Here is a 17,461-nt window from a genome sequence, read left to right as displayed (position 1 = left end):
GGCAAAAGCCGAGTTCTTAAATCCCGGAGGCAGAGTGAAAGATAGGGTGGCAGTTAAAATCATAGAAGAGGTGAATAACCCATTTCATCTTTTTCATTAATTAATTAATTTATTTATTTTTTTGGAGATTTTCCTTTAAAAAAAAAATTTTAATTTAATTTTTTAAAGCCATTATAAGCAATGGTAAGTGTGTCTATCGAATTGAATTGTGTTTTATTAGTATTGTAAAGTGGAAATAACCAAATTGTTATACATATATTTATTGAGACTATCTTTGATATTATGGCAGATTGTGATGCTCCATACACTTGCACGCATGCACAAACTGTGGAGCCTTTATATATGTACCTAAACTTTAGACATCGAAATAGTGGGCCCATCATAGATGGATCTTAAGGCACAATTTACTTTCAAACGTATGATTCTAGAAGTCTGATTTGTTGACATCTAATGAATGGTTAAAGGAGAAAATGGTCCATGGTTTAAATCTAATCAACGCAATCAAGATTGCATGATCATTCTGATTTTGGTAATATGCCTTGGGCAGTTTAATTTGATTTACATGTTTGTCATGTGTACAATGTTTGTGTGCATGCATATGGAGAACTAGACTCGGCCAGATTAGGTACTCCTCATATGTAATGTCTTTTATTTGGTGTTTATTTTTATATTTCTACCCTAATAAATACTAGAATTCTATGATCAAAATTCTAACTGGTGTGTTTGGATGTGGTATCAGATTGAATGCAATTATTGGCACAAGAATGCATTGACTCTAGATACCATGCTAGTAAGACAGACTATCTCCAAGCTTGACTTCGACCTACGATGATGTTAGCTTGGGGTTTTTGCAGTATATAATGGGCCAGATGGGGGTTTGGGTCTAGGTGGCATGGATGGATTGGGGAATGTATAATGCAGCCGACTTTTTGGCTCTAGTGAGTGGTTCTCTTAAATAGTTCTTTCGTAGCTCAAGAGGATTAAGGCAATGTGACCCACCCACTTGATAAGTGAACGGGCCTACCTTTTAAGCTAACACACATTTACCATGGGCATGGTTTTAAGACTGGGATGAGTCTGATGCAATTTGTCTTAGTCAACTTGGATTTGATACACCCAATCATGTTTGATCACAAGTACACACCCCCACCACCCCTGACTCAGGTGAGTCATGAATCGAACCAGCTGGTCTGAGTTGCCAAGTCTAAAAACATGCCGTGGGACCCATCTGATGAATGGCTCGGATCCCATCCAAGTATCCAGTGTTTGCAGTTGGTGTTTTCATATGGGTGTTTAGAACGTGCTAGTAGCATACATATTTCAACTTCAAATAAATCATTGTTGTACATCCCCACAAGAACTTAATCCTAATATCAACTGCTTCCTGATCGACCCACCCGGTTCGGGTCTCTTCAACAAGGTGACACGAGAGGTGATGTATGCACGGGAGGAGGCCGAGGGTCAGAGGTTGAAAAACCCGTTTTGCACCATAACCGAAGGGATTGGAATCAACAAGCTAACCAAGAATTTCATAATGGTGGAAATGGATTGGAGCCTTCAAGGGTACAGACATGGAGGCTGTTGAAATGTCTAGGTCAGTTTTCTTTGCCATGGTTAAGGCTCACTTGGCTGCGCCAAATATCATGAAATTTCATGATTAGTCAGTCTAATTTGGTACAAAGTTTCGTTATATTTCATTAAATTTGGGAAGAAAGAAGAAGAAGAAGGGCAGCAGTTGTTGTCGCCGCAACCGCAGCAACGTCGTAGCCCAAAAAGAAGAAGAAGAAGAAAGAGCTGATGGAAGAAGGCGAAAATAGGAAAGGGAAAGGAAAAGCGGTTGTAACTAGACAGGATGAGGAAGAAGGCGACCCGAGGAAAGGAATATCAAATGAAATCAGAAAGGACATCGAAGAAGGTGAATGGATGTAGGCCCCGCGCAGGAAAGGAAAGGGCTAGAGACAGAAGGAAAATAGAAGAGGGAAGTACGCCTCTCTTCCTACTCTGTATGTGAAAGGATACCCAGAGGGTTGGGCTCCTATCAACCTTTCCAGAGTCTTCGGACGGGCGGGTGCGGCGATGGATGTGGTGTTGCCCAGAGACAGAACCACTGGCTGCTACAAGGGATTTGCTCTGGTGAGGATGAGTAGCGAAGAGGAGCTAGCAAGGGCAATGGAGATGCTACATGGCGAAAGTTTCGGGGGAAGGAAGATGTTGGTCCAACGGGCGCGTTTTGGCCCTATTTCAGAAAATCTTCCCCCTCCAACGTGTCAGATCAGGCGCCTTCTATGAGCCGATCTTCTGAGGGTCCTCGTCCGAAAACGGACCTTTCCTTTAGAGAGGTGTTGCTCAACTCCTCTCGAGCTTTAGCGTCCCTTCAGCCCCATACTTCGATGATCGATGGACATAGACAAGATCATATCACAACAAGGCCAAAGTTGAACGGTGAGGTTGATAAGAGCTCCCCGACCGATATTCGAATCTCTCAAGATCGTTTCAAGAGATCTAAGCAAAACCTTTAGAATTCACTCATCATAACTACCAAGAAAGGGGCTTCAATTTCTCAGGTGCGCAGGTGGATCGCCAACTGCTGTGGCATCCAAGCTGGAAAATACTCGATCAAGCCCATCGGATACGAGGAGCTGTGGATCAATGTCACTCCGGACCTGAACCTGGACATCTTTCTAATCGCAGGCATCCTCCATACAGACGATCCGATGGCAAAGATTTAGAAATGGGAAGACTTCTCCATATTTGGCAAAGAAAACGTCTAGATCCTCATCTAGGGGATCCCTCTGGAGCTATGGTTTGACGAATTTTTCATTGAAGCTACATCAGTTTTGGGACATCTCCTCGAGCTAGATCCAAAAACTAAGATTGGTGAAGAGATGGCTGTGATTAGAGCTCGGATTCGTAGAAGCAAAGGGGATCCTCTACCCTCCCAAATCCGTGTCCAGGTGGAAGATCGCGAGATTGTGCTGCCCGTTTAGCGAGAGGCGAATGGTGAGCTGTAACCTCTGGCGAACGAAGGAGTCTACCAACTACGAGCTTCAAAGATCGGCTAGAGAAGAAGGAGCAAGCGCTCGATGCTCCCACGGAGCACACATTAACCCCCACCATACTCCAGCGCCACCCCATCGAGCGGACGGCTCAGATCGACATCACAGCCTGGCACGTGTCGAACACTCTGTAACGGGCATCGCAGATCCACATATCAGATCGACACATGGCAATCAACTTCCAGCAGACGATCCAGATCCTAGTCGGAGGTTACCGTGTGGCGAGCATCTAGAAGCACGTGACACAGACTCCCAGCAATGTCTGTCACGTGGCGAGCATCCATACGTGGGTGATGATCTCGCCTATCTCCGTGCAACTCGCACCCCATCCCATGCAGAGAGTAATTACTCGAGCGGCTCCTCTCAGTCGGAGCACGTGACATACCTCCCCTCGACTGCAGAGCTCTCTCTCGTTCTACCTTGATGGGCGACACATGTCCCCTCGACTGTCGCCCCCCAAGGGGAGAGACGTTTGCCCCTTCGTACGCTGCGTCACTCCTCGATGACAGAGCTTCTCTCTCCCAGCGAGTGACACATGTTCCTTTACCTGATATCACGCTGGCCAACATTAATAGTTGCGGCTGTATCAATCTCGAGACGTCCTCGTGGATGGAGGAGATGTCGACACGTCACTAATCTACTTATTTGAATTCGGGCGATGCAAATAAGTTTTAAAACCGTTAATCGCGATCGCCACGTGGTTGCTTCAGCCTAGCTGTGGTTGGCTTGGTCGAGCCACGTGCCAGCACTTGCCAGCTAAATGTTGCCTCGTGCGGCTCAAACCGTAGGGACGGAGGCTTGGAATACCTCAACCTACCCATTCCCAATCCAATAAGCGTAGTCGAGCCTCATCCTTCACCTTCTCTCCCATCCCACATCCATTTCTCTCCTCGACCTCTCGCCTAGACAACATACCAAGAAGCCCTACTTCCTACAGCCAACTCATCCCACCCCCTAACCGAGCCCATCTCCTTACCCTATTTGGGGAATGAAGTTATGGACCTCGAGAACGGGTCATGGACTTCGAAGAATCCCTCTACCCCTACCACCCCCTGTTCATCCAATCCCTCATTTTCCTGATCCATGCCTGGCGACGTTCTAACTAGCATCTTCCAGGCGGAAGCGGAAAAAGATATCATTGATGCAGAACCCCTCCAGGTGCGGCCTGGCTCCCCTTTAGTTCAGTTGCAGGAAGGTGAGAGGGACAAGGAAGACGCTCTGTTCAGAAAGCGTTTGATTGCTTCAATCCAAAAAAAGAAGTGGATCCGTGACGCTATAGGCCATGTGGGTTGAGCCATTGATCTATCTTTTGGGGATTACCCAAAAGATTTCATCGCCCTCTTCCAATGCGTGGAAGCCCGAGGCAGACCCCTCCCTTTGCTGCGAACGCCCACCTAAACTTTAGACATCGAAATAGTGGGCCCATCATAGATGCATCTTAAGGCACAAATTACACTCAAACGTATGATTCTAGAAGTCTGATTGGTTGACATCTAATGAATGGTTAAAGGAGAAAATGGTCCATGGTTTAAATCCAATCAACGCAATCAAGATTGCATGATCATTCTGATTTTGGTAATATGCCTTGGGCAGTTTAATTTGATTTACATGTTTGTCATGTGTACAATGTTTGTGCGCATGCATATGGAGAAGTAGACTCGGCCAGACTCCTCATATGTAATGTCTTTTATTTGGTGTTTATTTTTATATTTCTACCCTAATAAATACTAGAATTCTATGATCAAAATTCTAACTGGTGTGTTTGGATGTGGTATCAGATTGAATGCAATTATTGGCACAAGAATGCATTGACTCTAGATACCATGCTAGTAAGACAGACTATCTCCAAGCTTGACTTCGACCTACGATGATGTTAGCTTGGGGTTTTTGCAGTATATGCTGGGCCAGATGGGGGTTTGGGTCTAGGTGGTATGGATGGATTGGGGAATGTATAATGCAGCCCACTTTTTGGCTCTGGTAAGTGGTTCTCTTAAATAGTTCTTTCGTAGCTCAAGAGGATTAAGGCAATGTGACCCGCCCACTTGATAAGTGAACGGGCCTACCTTTTGAGCTAACACACATTTACCATGGGGCATGGTTTTAAGACTGGGACGAGTCTGATGCAATTTGTCTTAGTCAACTTGGATTTGATACACCCGATCATGTTCGATCACAAGTACACACCCCCACCACCCCTGACTCAGGTGAGTCATGAATTGAACCAGCTAGTCTGAGTTGCCAAGTCTAAAAACATGCCGTGGGACCCACCTGATGAATGGCTCGGATCCCATCCAAGTATCCAGTGTTTGCAGTTGCTGTTTTCATATGGGTGTTTAGAACGTGCTAGTAGCATACATATTTCAACTTCAAATAAATCATTGTTATACATCCCCACAAGAACTGAATCCTAATATCAACAGTTTCCTGATCGACCCACCCGGTTCGGGTCTCTTCAACAAGGTGACACGAGAGGTGATGTATGCATGGGAGGAGGCCAAGGGTCAGAGATTGAAAAACCCATTTTACACCATAACTGAAGGGATTGGAATCAACAGGCTAACCAAGAATTTCATAATGGTGGAAATGGATTGGAGCCTTCAGGGGTACAGACATGGAGGCTGTTGAAATGTCTAGGTCAGTTTTCTTTGCCATGGTTAGGGCTCACTTGGCTGCGCCAAATATCATGAAATTTCATGATTAGTCAGTCTAATTTGGTACAAAGTTTCGTTATATTTCATTAAATTTGCAACAACCAAACACACCCTAAAGATAGTTATAACACCAGTTATAAAGCTATTGGAATCCATGTCATCTTACGGAACAAAAAGCATGGATAAAAATAGCAGCTGTTATTTTAAAACAACACCTATTGTTTTTAAAACTACAGCCACTACTTACACGTCTGTTAGTGGGACGGGTTTGCGTCAGATACTGGTGTAGCAGTATCCATATGTAAGTGATTCAGATTTGGGTGCCGTCGGGTTTGAATACAGTACCATATATCAGGGCTGTCAATGGGTACCTGATGTACCCAATCTGATTTTAATGGGTCTGAGTGCCATTTATTAGACCCATTAAGAAATCGGGTTGGATTTGAGTCTCACCATTTAGACACAGTTTAAAACTCGGTTCTAGTGGGGTTCGGGTTGGTCCATGTGATTAACCCAGTTAGAGACAGGTCCAGTTCAGGTCCATTTAGTTTTAATAGTAAGTATAAGATACTTCAGATATCAGGGTGTCCAGGTATGCATTGATAGCTCTACTTACACAAGGCATTCAAATATAATGGTTTCCATCACGGAATTAATTCCATCTTAAAAAGAAAAAGAAAAAGGTTATTATTTTGAGACTTCTAACTGTTATTCCGGGTGTGTTTGGTTGCACCAAACGCACCTGAATTCATTAAAAATATGAATATATTAAATTAACAATTCAAGGGATTGGCTATGCCCACCCTCTTGATAGATGCGCTTTTCCTCATGTCTCCATTTTCCAGTCACACAACTGAAAATACGATTATACAACTATGAGATCATAATGCCACCTTTCAAACCTATCATTGCTGCGCTATCCTTGTAGCCTCAACTGATTTGTTTTTCTTTCATCTGTGACTTGTCACCAGGTTTTTTTTGAGGAATGACGGGCTATTCGTTGGGAGTTCTTCAGCCATGAACTGCGTCGGAGCCGTGAGGGTTGCAGAGTCATTGGGCCCCGGGCACACCATCGTGACAATCCTGTGCGACAATGGGATGAGGCATTTGAGTAAGTTCCACAATCCTCAGTGCCTGTCTGACCTTGACTTGACACCAATTGCAATTGGTTTGGAGTTCTTGGGAATTGCTTGAAATGCGGCTGCTCAGTTGTTGGTATGGTTCTACATATCTACTAGAGCTGAGTCAACTTGGCGGAGTTTTCTCAGTTTTGGGCTTTCAATTCCAACAAGTTGGGATCAGGATTCGGCAATCCAGACCATTGGCCTATTGGACCCTAGAATGGATGAACTGTGTGGCCCAAAATTTCCCTCAACAGGCCAGCCCCAACATTTCAATTTGTGTCCTAGTAATTGACGATTCAGAAGAGGACTGCAGCAGTGGTCCATGTTCAACTGAAATAGGCCCTAGATTGGCAGCTAGGATCTTTTTGCATGGTTCATCTAGGGTGGGGCAACAAACCAATGGTCTGGATTACTGAACTAAGGGCCCCAGATGTCAGAACTGAAAACCTGAGCATAAGTCTCAATTTTGGGATCTTATAATTCCTTGTTTGGCACACCCAGTATACAATTTTGTAACAATGAGATCTGAGTAAAACAGAATGCATCCCAACTATCTTTCGCAGGAATTAGATGGCATGGCAAGGTGATCATTAACTTAGTTCATGTGATTGGACCGTACTGTCGTGTTTAGATGCGATATTGAATTGGATTGCAATAACTAGTCTGGTAAAGTTGAAAGAACCAAATTGCGATTTCCTTGCTTGGCATTCCCAGACTCCAAATTCTGATTTACTTTCAACTCCGACCTGAAGTCATTAATTTTCAACATTTTCGCTTGATTAAGCTGAATATTTGCAATTATTCAGTTTGTGCATCTGAACGCAACCAATATCCAATCCAATGGGATTGCAATTATTCAATTCCATAAAGATGGGCTAGCCACAAAAATGCAATTACTATTGTCACAAATCCCACTTGTGATATGTGGAATTTCAGTTAAGAGGTATGGTTGTCATGGTAACATCTTGCCGTAACCTCTATAATTTCAGTTGAATGAATTTCAATCTGGTTGGGTTTCTACTCATGGCTTATTGGTAGACTCACAAGAGTTTCAACACAAGGTCGTGGGTTTGAGTAGGCATTGTGGTGTGTGTGTGTGTGGGAGTGAGGGTGTGTTCATTAAAAAGACAAAAAAAAAAAGGAATTGCAATCTTGTTCATAAAACATCCAAATGTCAAATAACCACTTGCTCTAAAAGCTTGAGCTGTTAGAGGATGCACGTGCAAGGGTGAGGCAGGCCTGATTTTCCTGGCCCCTGTGGAAGAATATATTATGAAGGCATATTTGCTACTCTCGAGATTCAAACACATGACCTTCCACTCTAATACCATATCCAATAATCACTTACTCTAAAAGCCCGAGCCATTAGAGGATTGTGTATCCATGTATGTCAAGGGACTTTAACAGATCATTTGGACTCCACTTTGATGATCTTGATGCCAATAATCCGGTCATCAAGGCTAGCTGTGTTATTTTAAATACAAACATTTAGATGATAGGGGACTAGCATGTGTGATGCAGGACATGAAATTTAAATATGATGTGCGAGATTTCAGGCTTAAGATCACGTTAGTTCAGAAATAATTACACAAATTCCATATCCCACATGAAAGTCGAAACCATTCAATTAAGGGGAATCTATGTGGGTCTAGGCCTACACATGTTAGGGCTGGATCTATTAAAATTATAACCAAACGATGCTCAAAGATAAGTAATAATTATCTACAAATGCACAACAATCAGTCCCTAATCCAAGGGATTCACCAATTTCAATTCAAGGAACCCTAGGGTGAAAAAAGGGGCAAATAAATTAAGGATAATGCAATCTAGAGTTAGGGTTTATGAAAAATTGGTATGAGAGAGTAAAATAAGAAGAAAACCTGAACAGAAAGACAGTTCCCTCGCGCGGACAGCAACAATGGCCCAGACCCACGTGCATGTGATCACGGCCCCACGTGTGTGGGGCCCACTATTCAGAAAAAGTCCACCTTGGCCTTGGTCGGCCAGGGATGGACTCCAAAACCTCCAAATCTCAGCTCGATCCGATGCACAGTTTGTTTGTGGTGCTCCGCCGAAGTTTCAGCCCTCCTGTAGGGCCAGATTCTGAAATTCTATTGTGGGGTGGAGAATTGCTGCAATAGATGATTGATTCAAAGTGTAGATGATGAGGTGAGATGAGAAGAAGGGATGGTAGAGGATTGGTAGTAGAGATGGCGATGGATGAGAGCGAATCGGGATAGATGTGGCTTCGCACCACGGTAGTTAACCCTTCGATGAAGGGAGGGCTTCGCACCCAATTAGGCTTCACAACTCAGAGAGTAGGAAAATACAGAATTTTTATTAATCTTCAATGAATCAAAAGAGCTACAAGAGGTGCCTATTTATAAGAAAACCCTATACCTCAAAACTCGCATCATGTGTGCAACCTATTACTTGGCGATGAAGTAAACTAAAATAAAAATCAAACAAAAAAATCTAAAGCATTCTTGATGTTCTAAATAATATCAATAAGCAAGACCTAAAATATGAAATCAATCCAACTAGTAGGCCACAATCATGAGATCCTATGATGGGCTTTTCTTGGCTATCGAGTTCACTCTCTTGAACCAAAATTTCGTTTTTTAACTAGGAGGCCCTCTCTGGACGTCGTCATTGAGCTAGATCGATGGTGAGGCCCTCATTCTTCATACGTACATGGGTGAGGGGGTGGCGTGCATGCGCGTGTGCACATGATGTCCCCATCAATTCTCCCCGGCTGCGAAGATTTCGCCACTGGCGAAATAAAACTGCTAAACCACTACGAGATGTAAGGATCAAGTCTCTGAAGCTCCTCCTCAGCGAGTCACGTATTGGCTGAAGCTGGACGTGACTTCCATTTGACGAAGAACTTCTGAAACCTGCCGTCTGACGTTGAAACTATCTGATGGTCCAGGATATCCTCTATTTCTTCTCTAGGTGTGTGAAAGTTAGGTATGGTAGGTAGAGGCTGGGAAGAAAGGTCGGGAAGAATAGGTATAGGAGGTAGAGGCTGGAAAAATGGGTCGGGACGGTTAGGTATGGGGGTTAGAGGCTGAGAAAATGTATCAGGACGGATAGGTATGGGATGTAGAGGCTAAAAAAATGGGTCGGGAGGGGACCATGGATCAAGGGAAAGGTCTGGAGAATTAGGATGGTTAGGCGAAAGGCTGGACAATACATCAATGGCCCATTGAAATGCAACTAGATCCCCCACATTGAATGTGGAACTAATTCTCATGGAGGGTGGAAGATTTGCCACATACGCATTGAGACCGTTTCGTTTTATAATTTTGAATGGTCCAGCGTTATGCACGTGTAATTTTCGAACGGCTCCCTGAGGGTACCGCTCTGGCCTGATGCAGATCATCACAGATTCCCTTACATTGAGTTTCTTGAAATGTTTATGTTGGTCTGCAGAAAGTGAGTAATGTTCATTACTAGTTATGATCTCTTGCCTAATCTCTTGATGCAACGAGTGAACGTGATTTGCAAAACACTCTGCAGACTCTGACAGCCCATGGGACAATGATATAGGGACAAGATCAATAGGTTTCCCCGGTTTATAAACAGTAACGACTTCATAAGGACTGAGACCTGTGGACCTATCGACAAAACTATTAAACGCAAACTCGGCTATAGGTATTACGGTGTCACATGTTCTGGTGTGCTCTATATCCCTCCTAGGGGGGGATTCATCCGGTAGATCATCAGGAATGATATCACGAAACCCATCCACTACCGGAATGGCCTCAGTGGGTAACTCTACACTAGCCTCTGGTGCACTCTCTCTAGCCACGAGGCTGCACATGTTGTACCCATCAAAATACTGGTCTTGATGTCCCTCATGGGGTGAGGGTATGGGTGCATGCCCATGACTGATTCCTTGGCCACCTCCATTCATTGGTCTATCCTCCTGGCCACTTGCCTGAGATTGGTCATCTTCCCTAATGGTGGGGTTTGTCCTGAGGGAGGCCTCTATTTGGTCAAGGCATTGATCTATGCTTCGTTCCAAGCACTTACCCCAAGACTCAATCTGTTGGGACAACTTGTTTAGTGACTCTAACGGTTGTTCCATGTTTAGTGTAGGGTGCTAGCCAAAACCATAACCCGTGCATGTGGGTGTACAACTTACTAACTCAACCTAAGGACTTTCTACGACGACTATATGGGACTAAATGATCCTACGAGACTCTATATGAGGGGACTATGCAATGTTACTCCAGCAATATAGTTAATAAAATAAGGGACTATAGACTCCTAAAAGCTACATGTGATGGACAAAATGCATGACGGACTCAAACAAACTAACCCTAAACAAATAATGTATTCCCCTATAAGAACCCCAAGCTTTGATACCAAATTTGATGCAGGACATGAAATTTAAATATGATGTGCGAGATTTCAGGCTTAAGCTCACATTAGTTCAGAAACAATTACACAAATTTGATATCCCACATGATAGTCGAAACCATTCAATTAAGGGGAATCTATGCGGGTCCAGGCCTACACATGTTAGGGCTGAATCTATTAAAATTATAACCAAACGATGCTCAAAGATAAGCAATAATCATCCACACATGCACAACAATCAGTCCCTAATCTAAGGGATTCACCAATTTCAATTCAAAGAACCCTAGGGTGAAAAAAGGGGCAAATAAATTAAGGATAATGCAATCTAGAGTTAGGGTTTATGAAAAACTGGTATGAGAGGGTAAAATAAGAAGAAAACTTGAACTGAAAAACAGTTCCCTCGCGCGGACAGCATCAATGGCCAGACCCACGTGCATGTGATCACGGCCCCACGTGTGTGGAGCTCACTATTCAGAAAAAGTCCACCTTGGCCCTGGTCGGCCAAGGATGAACTCCAAAACCCCCAAATCTCAGCTCGATCCGATGCACAGTTTGTTTGTGGTGCTCCGCCGAAGTTTCAACCCTCCTGTAGGGCCAGATTATGAAATTTTGTTGTGGGGAGGAGAATTGCTGCAATAGATGATTGATTCGAAGTGTAGATGATGGGGTGAGATGAGAAGAAGGGATGGTAGAAGATTGGTAGTAGAGATGGCGATGGATGAGAGCGAATCGGGATAGATGTGACTTCGCACCACGGTAGTTGACCCTTCGATGAAGGGAGGGCTTCGCACCCAATTAAGCTTTACAACTCAGAGAGTAGGAAAACACAGAATTTTTATTAATCTTCAATGAATCAAAAGAGCTACAAGAGGTGCCTATTTATAGGAAAACCCTATACCCCAAAACTCGCGTCATGTGCGCAACCTATTACTTGGCGATGAAGTAAACTAAAATAAAAACCAAACAAAGAAATCTAAAGCGTTCATGATGTTCTAAATAATATCAATAAGCAAGACCTAAAATATGAAATCAATCCAACTAGTGGGCCACGATCATGAGATCCTATGATGGGCTTTTCTTGGCTATTGGGTTCACTCTCATGAACCAAAACTTCATCTTCTAACTAGGAGGCCCTCGCTGGACGTCGTCATCGAGCCAGATTGATGGTGAGGCCCTCATTCTTCATACGTACGTGGGTGAGGGGGTGGCATGCGTGCGCGTGTGGATGCGGTAGGGAGAAGCCATGTTATTTAGAGTGGTGGTGGATCCTGTTAGAATTTGATTTTCTCATTCTCAACCTTATATCTTCTAGCTGCACAAATAGATAAGAACTGTTTGTTGTAATTGCTCCTATAGATAACAATTATTTCCTGTAACTGTTCCTAGAGATAGGGATTAATATCTCTATAGGTTGTACACATGATATAGAGAAATACTATCACTGTTTTCTTTCTTTTTCAGATGGTATCATATCACACTTTGCTGTGTTCTTCATATGTATATTTTTTTCATGGAACCATCTGTCAATTTTCTATAAGCATTCTTAGAAAATCTCTTGTCATCCCATATTACCTGAGGCATATCTAGAGTGGGAATCAGCAATGAAGGAGCTTTTCAGATACTAAGAATAGAAAGCTTATGCTGTCAAGCTTTGACTGCAAAGTGTCCTCAATCGCCACTACCTGCAGCAATGGGATCTTGATTTTGTTGGTGTAGAGAGATTAGGGGTCATGTCTTTGGTTGATTTTCTGTTTGGGTAGCTCACTTTGGATGCCTCAGCATGTGTTTCTTCTCTATTCTTTGCTTTTTTAACTCTTAACATGAGCAGTGACCTGCTCTCGGTAGAATATAAAGAACAAGTACATTGATTTGTAAAATTAAAGATAATGTATATATACCCACTTTGTGAAGAGAATGGAGATCTCATGAACTCTTATTGGCTGAAGATATGGGACCCAGTCCTTAAATGATGGGACCCACTGGTTACTGCACAGGTCCTAAATCTGGAAACGGGTGGTTTTAATTGTTTTGTCAGTCCTCAACTCTTCAACGTAGTATTTTTGTTACATTGCATTGCTATTTATCATTTTTGTATGTATGTTACCCATGTTAAAATCTGAAACTCTCAGATCGTATGACTGAATTGTTGAAATTTTATAGGGACATAAGGACTGTCGAATGTTGCCAAAATGACGAGGGGAATGTCGTGAGACTAATGATCACATTAGGAGAGATTTTGTTGTATTTTCTGTTATTCCTTGTAATGGGGTTCCTGATACCCTTTTATAGACTTCAATCCACTACCCCAACAGTCAATCATCAACTCTCCCAAGGTGCAACGGTCTTCATTTGGGAAATGTTAATCCCCTTCATAATCTCATAAGCTCAGTTGGCCACTCAGAACAGAGGCCACTGCTGCACAAGAGCCAGAATATATAAACATCAGGTATTCAAACCTTCCACTGTTTTAACCTTAATTTGTAGCTGACTGTAGTTCAGATCACAGCTTAGATTATTATCAGATTACACAGCTAGTTTATAGCAGTTTTCAGCACTAGTTCAGAGTTTATTTAACTCTCGTCTCATAGCAGATTCAACTCTCTTCATGACAGATTGATGTTGTTTCTTAATCATAGATTCTTGCTGTATTTGAACTACAGGTACTGCTATGTTTTAGCTGCTATACTGCTGTCCATCCCATTTAATTAGCAACTGCTCGTTGAATATAACAAACAACTATCTATTATTAATCTATTCATAATTCATCTTCTTTTTGTAACTTTTATTTTACATTTAATCTATTCTTTGTGACCTTATGAATAGATTAAATGTAAAATAAAAGTTATGGTGAGCCCTACCAATGTTTAACCATAGGAATAATTGTCCGCGATTTGTGGTTTGGTCCTCTTGAGCTTTGGATATAAATCGTTTATAGGCTAATGCTCTAAAATAATCTATCTAAATGGACGAACGGGTAATGTGAATATAGGGTCATGTAACTTTGATCTCATTTCAACCGGAAGCGGACACTGGGAAATTGGATTGAGTACTGAGTTAGGATCTTATGGTACTGAGTAAACTCTGTTGGGCCCACCGTGAATGCATGTAGTTTATCCACACCAACCCTTCATTTTTCCAAGAGCCTTTTAGGGGTTCAATCCAAAATTAATGCATATATAAAGCTCAAGTTGACCATACCACAGGAAAAAGTGGAGCTATTGATTTCCACCGTTGAAAACTTTCTAAGGTCCCTAGTGATGTTTATTTGTCATCCAACCTGTTCATAAGATCAGACAGACATGGATGAAGGGAAAACACAAATATCAGCTTGATCTAAAACTTCGGTTGCCCCCAAGAATTCTTCAATGGTAGATATTCAATTCACACACACTGTTTCCAATGGTGTGGTCCACTTGAGGTTAGGATATGCTCCATTTTTGGGATAAAGCCCTAAAATTATGTGTTAAAAGAGATGAACTGAGTGGATACAATGCATGAATGGCAGTGGGGTCCTCAGAGTTTACTCAGTACGCAATCCGCTTCCACTGCGTGGTGGTGGGACGCCGATTTCCTGCCAAAGCCTTTCAAACGAAGTTCCAGGGCAAGGATGGGCCCACAGATTCATTTGAGAAATCCACCCCGTCCATCCGTTTTGCGAGATAATTTTAGGATGTGCGACCAAAATTGAGGTTTATCCAACACTCAAGTAGGTCACACCAGAGAAAAAATTGGGGAAAAAAATTACTACCGTTGAAACCTTCTTGGGCTCCAACTTGATGTTTATACGCTATCTGAACTTTTATGGCCGTAAAAAACGATAGCCTGAAACAAAACTTTTATGGCCATAAGAATGCTTCAACGGTGCTCACTGAATTCCCACTACTTCCTCTAGTGTGTCAACCTTGAGTGTTGGATACATCTAATTTTTGTTATAACATCATAAAATTAGCTTGAAAAATGGATAGACAGGGTGGATTTCTTAAAAACATATCTGTAGGTCCCACCCAGCATCCTTTCGCAGAATCTTCTGCGAAAGGCTTTCCTAGGAAATGGAGCATTGGACAATATTAGAGCATTGGACAAAACACCCAAGCATATCCAAATTACAAGTGAACCACTGCATAAAGCACAAGGACAATAAGGCCTACCGGTGAAAACTTTGTGGGCCATAGAAACTTTGGATCAACCTAATATTTGTAATTTCCCTTCATCCTCGTGTGTGAGACCTCGTGAACAGGTTCGATTTCAAAAAAGCATCATGGTGGGCCCTAGAAAAATTTCGGTAGCCATGCGTAAACCTGCAAACCGACATCCAACACCTTTTACAGACGGGATTGCATCTTACCCGCCCGTCTCTAAGATTGAGTAGCCACCTTGATGTATGGGCCTTATCCACACCGTCCATCTATTTTTTCGCATCATTTTACTTTTGAGTATTAAAAATAATAAGATCCAAGGCTCAAGTGGACCACACCACAGGAAGCATCCATGATCATGATTATCACCGTTAAAACTTTTCTAGTACCCATCGTGATGTTTATTTTTCATCCAAACTTATTCATAAAGTTACATTGACCTGGATGAAAAGAAAACACAAATACAAGCTCCATCCGAATCTTCTGTGGCCCCAAGAAGTTTTCAACGGTAAGGGTCTAATCCCCATCGTGTAGTCCACATCTGTCTTGGATCTATCTCAATTTTGGGCTTATACTCTAAAATGATACGAAAAACTGTATGGACGGTGTAGATATGGCCCCATACATCACAATGTCTACTCAAAGCTCCTAACCGTTCCGTAATGGAGACAGGGCGGGGTAGTACGCAATCATCGTTTCCTTGTGTCTTTCTAATACGTAACAGAGCCTATAAAAACCCACTGCATCCTACTAATACCGTAAGAGAGCCTATAAAAACCTACTGCATATCCGAAAAGAAAGAAAGAAAGAAAGAAAGAATCCTGAGAAAGAGAGATTCAAGTTAGTTCAAGGTTAGCTGATCAGGTGATCGAGTTTCAAGGTTAGCTCAGGTAAGTTAGACTTATATGCAGATTCTAATTCTAAATAAATTAGATTATTATAATTTTCTAGTTAAACTATATGAAAGTTGGTTCAACCTGTTAATTTGAGGACTCTATTAAACTGCTTATATGTTGAACTTATGTCAGATTTCGAACTGGTCTATATCCATGGCTTCGAAGAAGGTGACCCTGAAGAGCTCGGACGGTGAAGAGTTCCTGATCGATGAGGCGGTAGCCCTCAAATCGCAGACAATTAAGCATATGATCGAGGATGACTGCACGGACAACGGCATCCCCCTCCCCAACGTCACTAGCAAGATCCTCTCCAAGGTCATTGAGTACTGCAAGAAGCATGTCGAGGCGGATGTCAGCAAGAAACCCGATGACCGCTCCAGCGATGAGGAGCTCAAGGCCTGGGATGCGGATTTCGTCAAGGTCGATCAAGAGATCCTCTTCGATCTTATCCTAGCAGCAAATTATTTGAACATTAAGAGGTTGCTGGACCTGACTTGCCAAACAATGGCTGATATGATAAAAGGAAAGACTCCTGAAGAGATCCGCCAAATATTCAACATAAAGAATGATTTCACCCCTGAGGAAGAGGAAGAGGTCCGACGGGAGAACCAATGGGCTTTTGAGTAAATGAAACCCTTTGACCACCGCTTACCATGTTTTGATCATACATATACATGACGGAGGTGACGGTGGTGGTAAGTACAGAGTCATTAAATTAGTAGGGTTGGCGTCTTTGTAGTTTTTAAGTGTATGGATACTCGCTTCCAACCTCAGATTTGCTTTCTTTCCTTTTTAATCCTTTTCATTCTACACTTGTGTTTTGGACCTTAGCTTTCTAGTTTTCCATGCTTAGGATTCTTTTGATTTTGATTTTTGATTTTTTATATTTTTAAGAACGCGTAAGAGAGAGAAATAAAAGAGAAGAAAACCACAAAGCTGTGATTCAACCTAATGTATGGGCCAAAATTCTGAAATTCTGATAACCATAATCTGAAAATCTGAAAAGTTAACTTAGGTTTGAGTTGTAAAAGGTAAAATGGAAAGTGAGATCTCAATTAGGTGTTCCATATACCCAATGGCTGTTGATTGGTGTTATGTGGGCCATCATGACATATATGTTTCATCCATGCCGTTTATCTATTTTTTCAAATCATTTTATGATACGAACAAAAAAAAAAAAAAAAAAAAAAGGTAGATCCAAATCTCAAGTGAACCACGTAGGCTTGCCCA

At 42.4% G+C, this 17,461-nt stretch overlaps 1 protein-coding gene across 2 annotated transcripts in view; it reads left to right on the top strand.

Moving 5' to 3' along the window:
* The window catches only part of LOC131219284 (SKP1-like protein 1A), a 49,199-nt gene extending 32,215 nt beyond the window's left edge, over positions 1 to 16,984 (top strand). For both annotated transcript variants that reach the window (XM_058214352.1, XM_058214353.1), the window contains exon 2: positions 16,364 to 16,984. In XM_058214352.1, coding sequence (XP_058070335.1) covers positions 16,385 to 16,858 — 474 coding nt within the window. In that variant the 5' untranslated portion in view covers positions 16,364 to 16,384 and the 3' untranslated portion in view covers positions 16,859 to 16,984. The remainder of the gene's footprint in view (positions 1 to 16,363) is intronic.
* The last annotated feature ends 477 nt before the right edge of the window (positions 16,985 to 17,461 follow it).

This window comes from Magnolia sinica, chromosome 11, assembly GCF_029962835.1.
Source record: "Magnolia sinica isolate HGM2019 chromosome 11, MsV1, whole genome shotgun sequence".
Taxonomy (NCBI): Eukaryota; Viridiplantae; Streptophyta; class Magnoliopsida; order Magnoliales; family Magnoliaceae; genus Magnolia; species Magnolia sinica.
The sequence above is the reverse complement of the archived record's forward strand: the minus strand, read 5'-3'. Positions and strand labels throughout refer to the sequence as shown.